At 39.8% G+C, this 15,075-nt stretch overlaps 1 protein-coding gene across 1 annotated transcript in view; it reads left to right on the plus strand.

The window, feature by feature from the left end:
- The window catches only part of ATP10B (ATPase phospholipid transporting 10B (putative)), a 48,260-nt gene that overhangs the window by 12,516 nt on the left and 20,669 nt on the right, over positions 1–15,075 (plus strand). The window contains 4 exon segments of the mRNA XM_038150144.1: positions 2,285–2,489; positions 6,122–6,207; positions 8,928–9,034; positions 12,602–12,733. Coding sequence (XP_038006072.1) covers positions 2,285–2,489; positions 6,122–6,207; positions 8,928–9,034; positions 12,602–12,733 — 530 coding nt within the window.

Raw genomic sequence — 15,075 nt, forward strand, 5'->3', positions numbered from 1 at the left:
GAGTTGACGTTCAGAGAGGTAGGATTACCATGGAGAAGCCACAGTAAACATTATATGCAAACTATAAATGGCATTCAAATGCCTAGGATGGCAAGACAAGACATCTGCTTCCTCTAAACTGATCTTGTACTCTTTCTTTCATGTTTTAAACAAAAAAATCAAGAAGTCCTATTCAGAAGGTGTTTGGCATGGAAAGGATTGGTATTTGCATAGTTGATTTGTTATATTAACTTAGTATCTGCTTTGTAGAGGATTAAATACCCAGCATACACTTGCTAAAATACTTTTCAAATAGAAATTTAACAAGATTTTTTTTAAATGCATAGCAGCATCTAATTAACTTACAACAAACCTCTGTTCTTCTGTGTGGTCTTTTATGTCTGCTGTTGCACAAAAGAAAAAGGACATGCAGGTAAGCAGAATCAGACAAAATAAGAAGAATGAAAAATTCAAGGAAGAAAATTAGTGTAAGATGAAAAAATATTGCTACAGCCCCATCGTTTAGTAAGTGCTTCAAAAGCAGCAGTAAAGGGATTCCAATAATCAGGTTGGGGGGTTTCTGGTTTTTTAATGAAAAGTCATTACCCCTGGGAAATGGACAGAATTTAACTTCTTGCATAACCTGCACAGGTAGCTGCTTGTTGTTGTTTTGTGGATAAGGGCACGAGCCAAGTGTGAGGGTTTGCCTGGCAGCGTTGTGGCTGGCTCTGCTCTGCAGCAAGCCAGGAAAGTGGGTTATCAGGAAGCAGCCCTTGGCCTGGCAGTCAGGCAGTGCTCGGATGTGTGCTTTGAACTGGAGCAAAACACTTTATCTCTCCCATCACTGCTCCCCTTCTCATGAGCAAACACCTCAATGAAAGATAGTATTCTCCATCCAATAGATGAGGATGATTAAAAACTTAACCAAAAATGAGACTCTGAGTCATTACTAAAGGGCTTTAATTGTCTGTCTGGTAAAGTATCATGAGCATTTTCCCTCTCACAGAGCAAGGCATAGGATGATTCAGTTATTCATCCTGAAAAAATAATTTCCTCTCAAGGAGTTAAGAGGAACCAAGTCATTGTTGCAGTGCATTTTTTCCCATTAACTAATTTTCAAGCTTATTGTGTTGTTTCTGGTCTGCTTAGATGGTTAAGAGCAGTTGAAGGATTAATTACTGAAAATTAAACGTCAAAAAAGGTCTGCTATTTGCTGAACTTAGTTCATTGATGAAATAATAATTTCTTTTCCTTGAACCTCATAGGCTTTTTTTTTTTAATTTATAAGCTCTTTGTTTCTTACTTTAACTTTTCTATTAAATTTGGGCTTTGGTTGTATTTCTTTTTCTTAATAGTAAGGGACCATTTGTCAGTTCTTCCACCTTTTGAGGTTGTTTCTCTGCACTAAGTTAAAATTTGTAACAACCTCTTGAGAGTTACAAACTGGAAAGACTTGAAGCAAGTGTGGCTGAGGTATCAGTTTGCCTCTTTCAGGAGCTGTATGCTGATGTTGGAAAGTGTCTAGGAAACAGTCACAGTCAAAAACAATAATCTGAACTTCTTCAATAAGATACTCAAAAATACCTCTGTTAGTCTGAACTGCCTGTTATACTTTGTGCAGATTATAGGACTGGTGCTAGAATGAAAGAGAACTGCTGTAAATGTTTTATTCCATGTAAAGATTTAGTTTGAATGTGACACATGGTGAAGCGGGGCTGTGGAAGTGTCTGAATCATTAATTTCTAGCTTCTGTGTTGTGTCCTTTAAGAAAAGGTCAGTCCCCATGCCCTATTTCTATTGCCATGTCTGGGGTCACCATTTATTACCGTGGGTCTTCTGGGCAGTCAGGACTTGGTGAAGGGAAGGAGAGATCTTGACTCCATTTCAGAAAGTTGGTTTATTATATTATGATATATATTACATTTAAAAGACCACACTATAACTATACTACAAAGAACAGAGAGAAAGATTCATCAGAAGGCCAGACAGGAATAGAAAGGAATGAATAACAAAGTTCTGTGACTCCCAGAGAGTCCGAGAGCTGCTGCCTCCTGGATTGGCCACCAAGTAGAAACATCCCACACTGACCAATCGAGGAAGCACCTGCTGCATTGCACAGCAGCAGATAACAAATTGTTTACACTTGAAGCTGAGGCCCTTCAGCTTCTCAGGAGAAGAAAATCCTAGCAAAGGGATTTTCACAAAATATCACAACCACATATTTCCTCTTTTTGAAGCCCCGCAACCCAGCAGTCCTGCCTTGCTGGTGTCCCTCATCACCCACGATATGCTTTCAATGCAACAGGGAGGAACACGCTTACGTGGAGAAGTGCTGGAAAGATGTCAGAGTGGGGGACTTTGTGCAGCTGCAGTGTAACGAGATCGTCCCAGCAGACATCCTGCTGCTCCACTCCTCTGACCAGAACGGGATCTGCCACCTGGAAACCGCCAACCTCGACGGGGAGACCAACCTCAAACAGCGCCGCGCCGCCATGGGCTTCAGCAGCCAGGTCAGTCTGGGGAAACGCAGCGCACAAAGGGGCACGGCCACTGTGCCACAGCAAAGCCACTTCCATGGGGGATTTACTTCTGCGTGGCAATTGGAAGAAAGCTCGTGGTCACCTGCCACAGCACCCGTGGGTTTCCTTATGGACTCTGTGTCTCCGTTGTCCTGACACACCACGCTCACTGCAGAGGCAGGTGGAGGTGTGAGAGCTCAGCTGGGAGCTGCTCTGAGGCACTCTGGGCTGGCAGTTTAATAGGAACTCAAGGTGAATTATAATTTTTTTTAAAAGTTATATGTTTGACATCAGTTTGTGATTCACCAAAAAAATCACCGTTTCTTAAAATCACCATTTCTTTTTCATAGGCAGTATAATTTCCTTTTTACACTTTAGTGCTCTATTCACAGGGCTCATGTTGGATAAACCTGAAGTAAACTAGAAAATATGACTTACATATTGTTGTTGCATTTTCAAGTATCTTTAAACACACAGCAGGGCACTTTTTCAAATAATCTGGAACAAGTTTAAGGTGTGGTAGCACATGAGGAGGAAAACTTTGTTCCATTGGAATCACTTCAGCAGACAGGAAATAAAACCTCACAGATAATTCTAGGAATTACATTAATTTATTTAGTAATTAGTGCCCGTGCTGGTAGGAAGATCTTTTGGGGTGACTAGTGTATGGGACACAGCTGTCAGGGAGTGACCAGACATCAAATAAAGCACACCATTTCCATGGCCAGTTGAGATCAGGTGCTGTACTCCAGTGTTATTTGCTTGTTGTTCAAATGGAAATCACTTTTCAAAGACAATTAAGGGCTTTCTCATATTGTGGCATAGCACAGGCCTTTTCCAGTGCCTTCCAGTGACAATTAGGGAGAGGTTTTGTACCTGAGACACACTGGATATTTTAATATGTAAAGATTTAGCAGAAAAACAGTAATCTGGCTACTTAACATTTTTAAATGTTGCATTTTTGTCATGTAGGTCTAATGTACATGCTAGATTTTCTATCTATTTTTCCTTTTAGAGGAGAACAGGGTGCTCTGCTATAACACAAAATGCAAACTTTTGCCTCAGTTCGTAATGTGTGGAAGTCTTCCATTATACCAGAAAATATCCCCGTGCTAAATTATGCCCCTGACTGCCTATTCATGGTGATTTTATTTAGCCTTTGAGTTGTCATTGAGATAAACTGTATGCCTAGGAATGTCTATACTTAAGAACTCCTGTTACATTAACAGGGTGGAATGCAATTCTGGCCATGGTACCAGCCAGTGCTCAGGAAGGTCAGAGCTGACAAAACTTCCTGTATCACCCGGCTCTTGTGGTGTGTTTGTGTAAGCAGTGGGCTGGATGAAAAACCCCAGTGCATGTAGTATCACACTGCAGGTTTTAGTGTGCCAGCTTCTTCCTTGTTCTTTGAGCTTTGCTTAGTTCTGTGATTTATGAGCTGCGTAAACTCCCCTCAGATGTAATTCTGCCTATAAAGTGACTCTTTAAACAGGGAGGAAATAAATACATATCAGTGAGTTCTTCAGCTGGGTTAGAACTCACTGGGGTTAGTTCCTCAGTTTAGGATGCAAGAAAGGTGGAGAGAGACTATTTACAGGAGCATGGAGGGACAGGACAAGGGGCAATGGCTTCAAACTGACAGGAGTAGGTTTAGCTGAGATATTAGGAAGAAATTCTTCCTTTTGAGGCGGTGAAGCCCTGAAACAGGTTGTCCAAAGAATTTTTGGTTGCCCCATCCCTGGAAGTGTCCAAGGCCAGGTTAAACTGAGCTCTGAATCAACCTGGTCTGGTGGAAGGTGTCCCTGCCCGTGGGATGATCTTTAAGGTCCCTTCCAACCCAAACCATTCTGTGATATGCTTAGGAATATTGAATACAACTCTCTGTAAAAGACTGAGAGAAAGGATTAATTTTTTTCCTTTTATGATGTTTTCTAAATTGAATTTTCAAATATAAAATTCTTGTCATCCAAAGAGAAAAAATTTGAGACAAGAAACATTCTTCTATACCCCTTTCTACCTGGCAGCCCAATCATTTTCTTTTTTAGCAATGAACATCCCAGGTGACTTTTGTATCTTCCTGTTCTCCTGTTGTACAAATACTCCTAGCAAAACCAAACATGAACTGATTTTCCTGTTGAGTTCACAGAGTTGAACAAGATTCACCAGAGGTAAAAATTCTCTCTTAACAGACATTCTAAAAATACTCAGCCAGATGGGTCAGAAGGTATGCAAAATGCCCTTATATTCCTGAAGTTTTTATATTTCCTCCAACAATTTTTTATCATATTCTCTACTTGTTTGTACTCATATAAATGTATAAAGAAAAAAAAAAAGGAATATATGTAACATTTATGAAAAAAAGAACAAGTGAGAGAAAATAATGTAAAAATCAAAGCACAGTGCTTGCTTTAGAAAAAGTTTGGGAGGCCTAGTAGCAGATTTGATTTCCAGCTTTCCTAACAGAGTATTTTGTGTTAAGTGAGCTTCTGTTCTTTTAAAATTCTGTGACACAGCAATAATTATTATCCTTCACATTCCTCACATCCCATTTTTATTACATTTTCTTAATCAAATATCAAAGTTCTGTGTATTTTTCGGTTAAGACTAAATCACCACTTATGGCACCCAAGTACCTCTCATTCTGTGTGCTTTCTGGACTGCTTCATGCAGTCCTAACCCCAGGCTGTTCCCTGAACACTGGGGAACTCAAGTAAAATCCTGTGACTCAGTTCAACTCCAAACTCTGAGTGAGCCCTTAGCCTGAAAAGCTTTGTCTCATTCTGTCTCTCCCAGCACTGTGGGTTTATTCTACTGCCTTCCCTCTTCTGGATTTGTTCATCCATTTTAGGGTTGGGTGGTGGGGGTTTTATGCTCTTAGTCTTTTAGTTTTCTTTGATTTTGTTTAGTTTTAGTTTTTGCTTTTAGTTTTCTTTGTTTATGATACATTCATTCAAATGTGTGTTCTCTTTATGATTATACCATCCTGGACAGTAACATAAGTCTTCCAGCATAATTGAAAATCCTGTAAAATCCTGAAATTATTTTCATTTGAGCTTGCTCTTGTTGACTACTGTTTTTGTTTTATAAGTAATCTGAATATTTCACAGAACCATAGAATCCTAGAATGATTTGGGCTGGAAGGAACATTAAATTTCATTTTGTTCTAACCCCTGCCATGGGCAGGTACACTATCCCAGGCTGCTCAAAGCCCCATCCAACCTGGCCTTGGACACTTCCAGGGATGGGACAGCCACAGCTCTGGGCAACCTGTGCCAGGGCCTCTCCATCCAAACAGGGAAGAATTTCTTCCTAATATTTAATCTAAAATCTACTATCTTTGTTATAGTCACTTAAAATTAAGACAGGTGTTTCCACTAATTGGCACCTGTGATGTCTTCTTCAATACCCAGCATTTTCTCCACTTAATTTAACCAGTTGTTATTCCAAGAGGACGAAATCCTCAGCCCTTCTGAAGCTTTGCTTCAGGCTGAATGAGTTAAAATGTCTTTGTCTCTCCTTCCAGGGCAAGTGTACCAGCCCTGGTGGTCTAAATTAAGCTTTTTTTAGTGTTTAGCATTTCAAATACTCATTGGATCTGACACTCAGTGTGTTTTCTCTTGTAGGATACTGTGTTTGAACCGGAATTTTTCCAAAACACCATCATCTGTGAAATGCCAAACAATGATCTTAATAAATTCAAAGGTTATATGTAAGTACTTGTTATCCATAAATACATTTTAGATCTATACTGTGATATTCCTCTTGGAGGAATTGGATGGAAGGAACATATTGTGAGGAAATTGATGGTTGTCACAATTACCTATTCCCAGATTCAGAAGTCAATATGAAATGTAGACTTGGACCCTGTTTTGTGGCAAGGTAGAACCAAGGCTTGGCATTGCATTTACAGTTGTTTCCAACAAATTATTTTCACAGAGATTCAGCTCTCTTCAGAACTTAGACATAAGCTCATGTACATTTGACCTGATGATTAGACTAAACTAGATTTTAGATAAATCCTTGCAATTGTTTAAAGGTATCCAGCTGCATGGCTCCAGTTTCTCCACATTTACAGCCACAGGGAAAAGGTGTCCAAGATCTGATAAACAATCCAGAGTTTCTTCCTATTAGAAAGGTAGAAAAATCAAACATGCATGCAAAATGCTACTGAACTGATGCACTAGACTGGTATAAAAAAATAGGGCAGGTTTCTTTTTTGTCTTTCTTCATTAAATAATTCTGGTACAGGCATAACAGCAAATTCAGCAGATTTATCCCCATTTATGAATTATAAGGGAAATTTCTCTGTCATGGCTCATGTCTTAAAATTCTCTTACCCTCCAACACAGAGCAGCCTTTCCCAAGGCTCTCTCCAGAGCAGTCATCAGTGCATTCTTATTCCCACACCACAGCAGAGCATTGCCCAAAACACCTACTGCCCCAGACCAAATGCATGCCCCATTGTTATGCAAATAATTGAACTGCATGAATGTGCCAGCATCCTCACCATGCCCCAGCTTTGCTAAATTTACCAGTAGCTAAACTAGGAGTTAATGGCTTTGCAAGAAGCAGTGAGATTGTTGCACCTGGAGGAGCTGCAAATGGCTGGCTCTCTGGCAGAGCAAACCAGGGATTATCTCCCATTAGCACTGACCATACCTAATCTGGTTTTGAGGCTGTGCCCTGTAAGAACGGTGCCTCTAACAGCAATGCCATTTCTCCTCTGCTGCAATATCTTACAAGGGAAAAAGAGGCTGAGTTTGTATTGACTGCTGGCTGTGGTTGTTTGCTTCAGGAACCACTGGGTACAATCTAAATTGAAGCAATCCCCCCAGTTAACAAAGACCACTGAGATTATGGAAATGTAGTAGATATGTCACAAGAAAACACACACAAATATACACCCTTAGGACTCAGGACTGCCTTCAAAATATTCAACTCTCAAGTGAAAGTGTGTAACAGAAATATCTTTGGTGAATGCCTATTATCTCGCTCGCTTGATGCAACATAGAATTAGCTGCCTTTCTCTCCCCTCTTCAGGAATAGAACAAAGAATTTGCTGGGGAAAATTTACTTGCTGAGGGTTAGTGGAGTTTCTGTCTTTGGTCTGCTGAGATTTGAGCTATTTTGTAAACACCAATTATTTGGAGCAGGCTACCTTTTTGTCCACGAGCTTAATAAATTATTGAGGCTCTATTGCCCTGCTATAAAATAGCAGGAATACTCTCTGATAAAAATTATAAGAAATAACTTAGTGAAATCCATCTGACATGTCCAGTCACAGACAATTCTGTTCAAGGGGATGCAAGAAGGCTTCTATTAAATGAGTTCCCCAAGGCTGAATTTAGATTCCAAGAAAGACAAATTTCTGGCATTACATTTTTACAATTCCACCAACTATAGGTTGTTGACACCTACACCTTTTCCCTTGTCTAGTTTAAGTTGTGTAATAATGTGCAGCTGCACTTAGACATTGGACTTTGCTTAGCTCTAATAAAACACCTAGCCTTGCCCTTCATTTGAGTGATGAGACTATTTACTGGTAAATGAAACACAAAATACCAGACAGAAAGTAGAGAGAGATGATTATTCTAGGGAAAAAAAAGGTCTTTTCTCACCCTGACCTTTACATAACAAAACAAGACAAAGCATCTCAGCTTTGGTAAAGAAATAGAAAAAGAAAATAAAGATTCTTTCTATTCTAAAGAAAATAAATTCTATTTCTTTGGTAAAGAAATAGAAGCTCTCAGCTTTGGTAAAGCTATCAAGAGGAACCGACCAGTGAAAATAAAAGCTGTGGGTAGGGGTAGGTGTGTGCCATCAATTTTCAGAGGCAAGCAACAAATTTCCTGCCTGATGGGCACCAACGTTATGGTTTTCACCAGTTTGTTCTGCAAGGAGAAGGATCTGGTCTGTGATGAGGCACCTTTGGCCAGGATGAAAAGTCTTTTATCCAGAATGAGAATGAGGAAGAGCTCCTCAGCCCAAAGACTGCTTCAGTGAACTGAGATTCACAAAGACTTTGGTGGCTGATGGAGTCACAGAGGGTCTTGCAGGGTGTAGATGTATTCATCTGAACCTCTACTCATCTTTCTAAAATAAATTTGTCTGTAAGAAGTGGCAAAATCATTCTTGTTTTCTTTCATAAGATATTGAACCTGAAAGATAAGTTTCCAAGTGAAAGCCAAACTTCCTTTGTATTGGCATGATGCCACACACTGTGCAAGTGGTCTTTAAAAGTAAAACTTGGACTTCTCTGTAACTTTTTGCTGGAAAAGTTTCCTTGAAATTAAGGGGAAATAAAAGCAAAAAAAATGGCCTACAAAATTACTTTATTTCAACTTGAAACAGACACGCACGGGAAAATTTTCTTTAGCACTCCATTAGAACAGAAAAATTAATTGCTCTATTTGATTATATTTCTTCTAGGGAGCAGCCAAACCATGAACAGGTAGGTCTCAACATTGAAAACCTCTTGCTTCGTGGATGTACAATCAGAAATACTGAGGCCGCTGTAGGAATCGTTATATATGCAGGTAAGACATACCTTTTATTTAGGTAAACTGAGAATTTCCCTGTAAATATCCTTAAAAAATAAGTAAAGTCTAATATTGCAACATAATTTGACATTTTGTTTTAAAAACTGGCAGTGCGCAGAAAAAGTATATAACTTTTTCTTTTAAGTGAAGGCATTACTCATCCATCTCCAAAGCCAGCAAGTCTTGCACTGGGTCTTTGGCAAGTGACAGTATCCTTGTGCATGTCAAAATCTTGTAAAAATATCCAGACAAGTAAAAAATTGCTCAGGTGTACCTAACCCTCAGCTCTTGCTATACTACTAATTCCATCTGTCATAAAATCTACACAGCTGCCCTAAAGGAGGTCTCACTGGCTCCTCAGGGGAGAAACCGGAGCAGCTAAAGAGCTAATTAGGAAAAAAAAAAAGTCACCTGTGAATTTCATTCATGCATTCAATCTGTGCCAGTGCCAGCACGCAGGAGGCAGTGAGGCAGCAGCTGGAGGTGCCAGCAAAAGCAGCAGCAGCACAGGTTTGTGCTGACACAGACAGAGTGTGTCTGTGCAACCATGAACTTCATGCAGGAGGCACATGGACAGAGAGAGATGGTGCTGGTGCCCAGATCAAATGCAGCCGTGCCAGGTTCAGCAGTGGGTCAATTCATCTGTTTCTCAGCATCTTTTACCTTTGGTGTGTTACCACTGCTTTTACTCAATGAGCATGATTTATCATTGGCTTTGCCAGCTGTGTCCTCTTCTGCATCAGATAGAGTGTATCAGCTTCCCTCTTCTTTGTAGATTAAATAAAAGTCAATTCAAACACAATAATTAATACCATTAGCTATCATTATCTTTCCAGTAGAGTTATATTAACTGTTTTATGTCTAATCAGCAGCAAGGAGTTCAGGGTTTAGCCAACTAAAAGAAAAGAGAAGTCACACCTTTACCAGAGTCATTTAGCTTAGATTCATCTCCACAGCCAGGCACAATTTTCCTGACAACAGACTGTCTATTTCATTACCACACAAGTGGACTCTGAATGTCTGCAGCTCCCATACGTTTCCAAGGTAGCTTTACCTTTGCAGGTCTCTCACTGTGTGTCTCTGTGAACACCACGTGCAAGGGGGGTGCCCACCAGGTAGAGGAGGAGAGCCGGAGCCAAACTCTGCAATCTTTTTTTTTCGAAGCAGCTACTGTATAAAAATCTCAGTGGGGATCATTCCTGATATAATTGGAGTAATTTATCTTCCCTTCTCCTGTTGCAGTTCCTCATTTTCTACTGTTTAGCTCAGATTTCCCAGTATGTTCCCTTCACTGCCAGCACAGATCCTAATGTGGATCTCCATTTATGTTGCTTAAGCTGCCAGCAGAAAAGGTTGGAGTTTTAAAGTTATTCCCAAGACATGGTGGTTTTCATATGAGTAGGTCTTCAAATCAATTTCCAACTGAGTTCTTATTGTAATGTCAGCATAAAAGTTTTGGGGCTTTTTTCCCTAAAATTAGGCTGGCTTCAGTCACTATCAGCTTCATTTCTAGGATTCTTTGACATTGATTATACTCTGGCTTTTAATCATGGTCTGTGACCTTTTCTGAACAATCAAGATCAGTCACATAATAAGATGGCACACTTTCCATTTTTATGACTCTATTACTCCTCAAACTTTCTTTCTAATGGAAGCCTTTGTGAGGAGTGCAGCCATCACTTAGTGCAATCGCTTGGTCTGTGCAGTTCTCATCTGACCCGAGGACAGTTATACTTTTCATGGCTACCCAAATTGTTCTACACAAAGCAATAGCACTAAAGTACAAAAACCTCATTACAGAGTGACAGCCAATGTAGTTTTCTCATTCTGACTGGGACAGCAGTAAGAATTATATGCTTTTCATATACTAAAGTACCAGAAAGAAGTTTTAGATGAGCCCATCAGCATCTAGAAATAGAGAGACCATTGGGGTGGTAAGTGAGGTGTTGTGCTTCACAGCATAGGAAAGGGTGAGGATTAGAGGAGAACAAAGCAGTTTATTTCTCATAACTCTGATTTTCTGTTCCTTAGAAGGTGATATTTGTGTTACAGAAGTGTTCTTTTCCTGATATCACCTGAAGTGGAAAGGAATGGTAGAACTGATATTTGGAAATAAGCTCATCATGATTTCTTCCTGAAATAAATTCATCAACACTTCCTTGAGGGTTTTCTGGAAGGGATTAGAGGACTTTGGATTGTTTTGATTTCATTACAAAGCATTCCATTACACCCAACATGAAAAGTGAGGAACAAGATTCACACAGCTGCGGGAAGAACAGAAATGCAAGCAGCAGTGCTCTCCCCTTCAGTGTAGCTCTGTGGTTAAGAGATTTTGTTCACCAAAGGGAAGGCTTAGGGTTTGTTCTGAGTTCTGCCTGTATGGGAGTGAGCACACACCTCCTGCTTCACAGCCTGTGCACTGAATACCTGCCTAAGTGGAACAAGAGGGTTTGTACTTACGTGTGAGTTGGAAGGGCAAGAGCACTGGTGGCATAAACTGGTCCCACTGACACAGCTCCAGGTTATGTAAATAATTACATATTCATTGGAATAGCAAGCCAGGATCCCAGCTCTTGATTGAATGTCCTGAACATAAGGCTGGAGACTAATTTTCTCTCTAGCTCTCTTCTTAATTAATAACCACTGAGGTAAACCTGGAGTGAATCCAGCAGGTGTGATTGAACAGCACCTAACTTCCAGTTTTTGGGTTAAATCACTTCCCTAGAGAAACCTAAAAGGCAGCAAGGAAAACAGTCCTTGTCACACACATCATGCATATACAAATGAAAACTAAATGCAAGCCTGCAGGGTCTGTATTTTCAGGGAAAAGGGCTGCAGAAATAAACATAAAAGATACAAATCAATACAACAACAGATGGTGTCCAGATATCCCAGTTGTAGAGCCACGGTTTAGATAAGATTAATAGAATTTATGAAGTAATTTCTGCTTCTTGACTTCTTGCAGCACTCCTTTTTTTCATTATTATTATTACAGCAGCTCACTTCTATCTCACTAAGTTTAAGGATTAAGGATTTTTTTATTTCTCTTATGACTGTTTTGTCAGCACTTTACAACCAAATAGTGAAAAACTAAATATTATTGTTTTTCACTGAGTTGTTGAATTTTATTTAATATACAAAATGTAGCTAGTGGCTTTTGAATTGCTGAAAAATATTCAAATGTAGGTTTCAGGAATCTGTATAGCACCTAAACAGTTTGTTCATAAAATGCAAAAACATAATGCTATCATTCATTTTCTTGTTCTTCTCATGGATATTTGGCTTTTGATAGTTGATATAAACCTTATTATCCTACTTAATCTGCTGTCATTGGAACAGAAAAATGTATATGACAGCTGAAACCCATGATATAAGGGAGGGTTTTTGGTAAACTTCAAGATTTAGACTCTGATGTAGTCAGTCAAACAGGAAGATGGACAAGGAAAGTTCTGAATGTCAACATTAGCCATCCTGCTCTCAGTAGGGGAGAGAATACTTTTTAAAAAACCAAACCAAAATACAAAATATTGCATAAATATGATAAGATTCATTTGTGTTTTGAAGGTCATGAGACAAAGGCCATGCTAAACAACAGCGGTCCCCGTTACAAGCGCAGCAGGATAGAGCAGAGGATGAACATGGATATTTTCTTATGTGTGGGACTCCTGTTTGTGATGTGCCTTGTTGGAGCTGTAGGTATGAATCACTGACAAAAATCTTTTTCCCAAATGGTGATTAAAATTGATGTTATAGACATGAGTGAGATCTACAGCTGAATGCTCCTGGGGTCTTTAGGCTCCTTGGTCTTTCCAATAGGTGAGTTAAAATGGCAAATCTGAGCAATTCAGGTGAAGAAAACATGGCTATAAATGTTTCAGATAAGATTCATCCCCACCATGGTATCATACATGTAGAGCAAGAGAAAGCCATCCTGTGACTGCATTGTAAGAATTGATATTTGTCAGCTGAGATCTTCCTTCCTTCCACTTCCTGAGGGGTTGTTTGTTCTTTGTGCATAACAGCAAAAGAAAAATGATTTTGCTTTACTTTCATTTCAGTAGTGTCTTTCTCTAATATTAATGTTTGGGAGTGGTATTAAACAGAGACACACAATTTAGAACCCATGAGCTGCTCATAACTAATTCATTCAGTTTACATCCTCCACGGCTTCCTTCCTTCTCAAAAGCCCCTTTACATCAGGCTGTGAAATGGAGTAATTATGTTGGAATAGCCTGCATTTTTATGGGGTCTTCACAGGTGAGCACATGTGAATTTAGTAACTGGTATTTGGCACCTGACTGGAGTTTACTGGATTGGTAATCTCAAAAAGATCATTTTCACTGTGTGCAAGCACCTCCTTGCCTTCTGATGGCGATCTGTCCCAGGCCAGAATTAACAGGACCTCATATTTGGAGCAAAGGACCAAATTTTAAGTGTACTGACTTTTGAATGGGGCGATGCTTTAAGGAGATAGCAGGGGCTCCCATGAGCCCCTTTTTCTTTTAATGGATTTTGTTTCAGTGCCAACTTACTCAGTGCTACTGCTCTGATTAAGCAACAGTCAAATCAGGTTTTCCTGTGCCTGCCCTGGAGGTGTGTGGTGTGGCAACCGTCAGTCATCAGATGTGATACCATGGGAAGTAAGGATCATCCAAAACAGATGAACAACTGAACTGACTTGATCACTTCTTTAGCGTTACTGCTTCATGTTGCAGTGGGACTTTTGGCACCAAAATGGGATTTCAGTTTCACAACTGAGCTCTGTATGAGGGAGAGGTTTTATTTTCCTTGTTCCCTGGCTGCTGTTATCTGGATTTAGGGACTTGCCTTGTCTGGTGTGTAGGGGTTCTTGAGTAATAAAGTCCTTCAATTTGAGGTTAAAAGAAGTCTCAGATGAAAAAATTCAGCATTTAAAAAACAATTTGTCTGCTCACGTTAAAAAAAATATTCATAGTCTAAGTGAAAGACGTAGAAGTCCATCACCTTTCAGCCATCTAAAATGTCCAGAGGCTCTACCATGAGTTCTTGCTTTGCAGCCTTGTCTGAATGTAGGGTTCTAGGAAAAAGTATCTCTGGTGGATCAGTTATCAGGATTGTTCTTGCACACAGTGGTAAATTGGGGTAAGAAGTGGCTTATAGAGCAAAGCTGTCCTTGTACAGATGTGACTGTGGTCTGAAGCTGCCAAAAAGCATTGCTGAAATAATTTGAATATTTTTGGCAGCATTTCAGTAGGCAGATGCTGCAAAACAACTGCTTGGTTAACTGGTCTCAATGGAAGTTTTATTTGAGCTGGACTGATAGAGGCTTTTGGCATCTGGACAAATCATGCAATGAGGGAAACCAAGTTGTTTGCCTTAGCTCTGTGGGAAGCTTCTGATGCTGTAAATTTAATAACCTCCTTGACAAAAGTTTATTTCAATAAGGACAGTATAGAAAGTGGTAAAACAATTGTGATGGGATGTTGTTAAGTCCTGGAAGAGAGGCTTTGTTGTAGCAGTGCAATGATGTCTGCTGGTTTTTAAAACATGGAGGAAGAAGCAGTTTGAGATATGATTTATTTGAAGGAATGTAAAGATGAGTTGCCCAGACTGAATTTAGGTGATTTGTCAACTCTTAGCAAAGACAGATTGAAATCAAGAATGGTCAGGGAGAGTAGGAAATATTTTGGTTTGTCTATATACAAAAGTTCTATAGTTTACTTTTGTGAGAGGAAAGAGAGTCTTCATCTCTGAGGATCTTTACGGATAGATGATAGAGATGGAGACTTCCAGCAGGGAAACACAGAATGAGAAAAGATCTGTGCAGAGCTAAGAGCCATGGGGAACACCTGGCGAAGCAGAGGTGAATGAAAATATCCCTGAATGCTCACTTGTCACTAGCATATCAGCTATGTGCATGTGCTACAGAGCTCTGCAGGTGCTTTGCATTCGCCAAAAGATTTGCAGCATTGCTTGGGGAGCACTGTTTTGGAAATGCTCTCTCTGTTTTGTTAGCAGAGCAGTCCACATCTGCACATTTCAGAAGCTTTGTCCCTCAC

The sequence above is a fragment of the Motacilla alba genome, chromosome 13 (assembly GCF_015832195.1).
Source record: "Motacilla alba alba isolate MOTALB_02 chromosome 13, Motacilla_alba_V1.0_pri, whole genome shotgun sequence".
Classification (NCBI taxonomy): domain Eukaryota; kingdom Metazoa; phylum Chordata; class Aves; order Passeriformes; family Motacillidae; genus Motacilla; species Motacilla alba.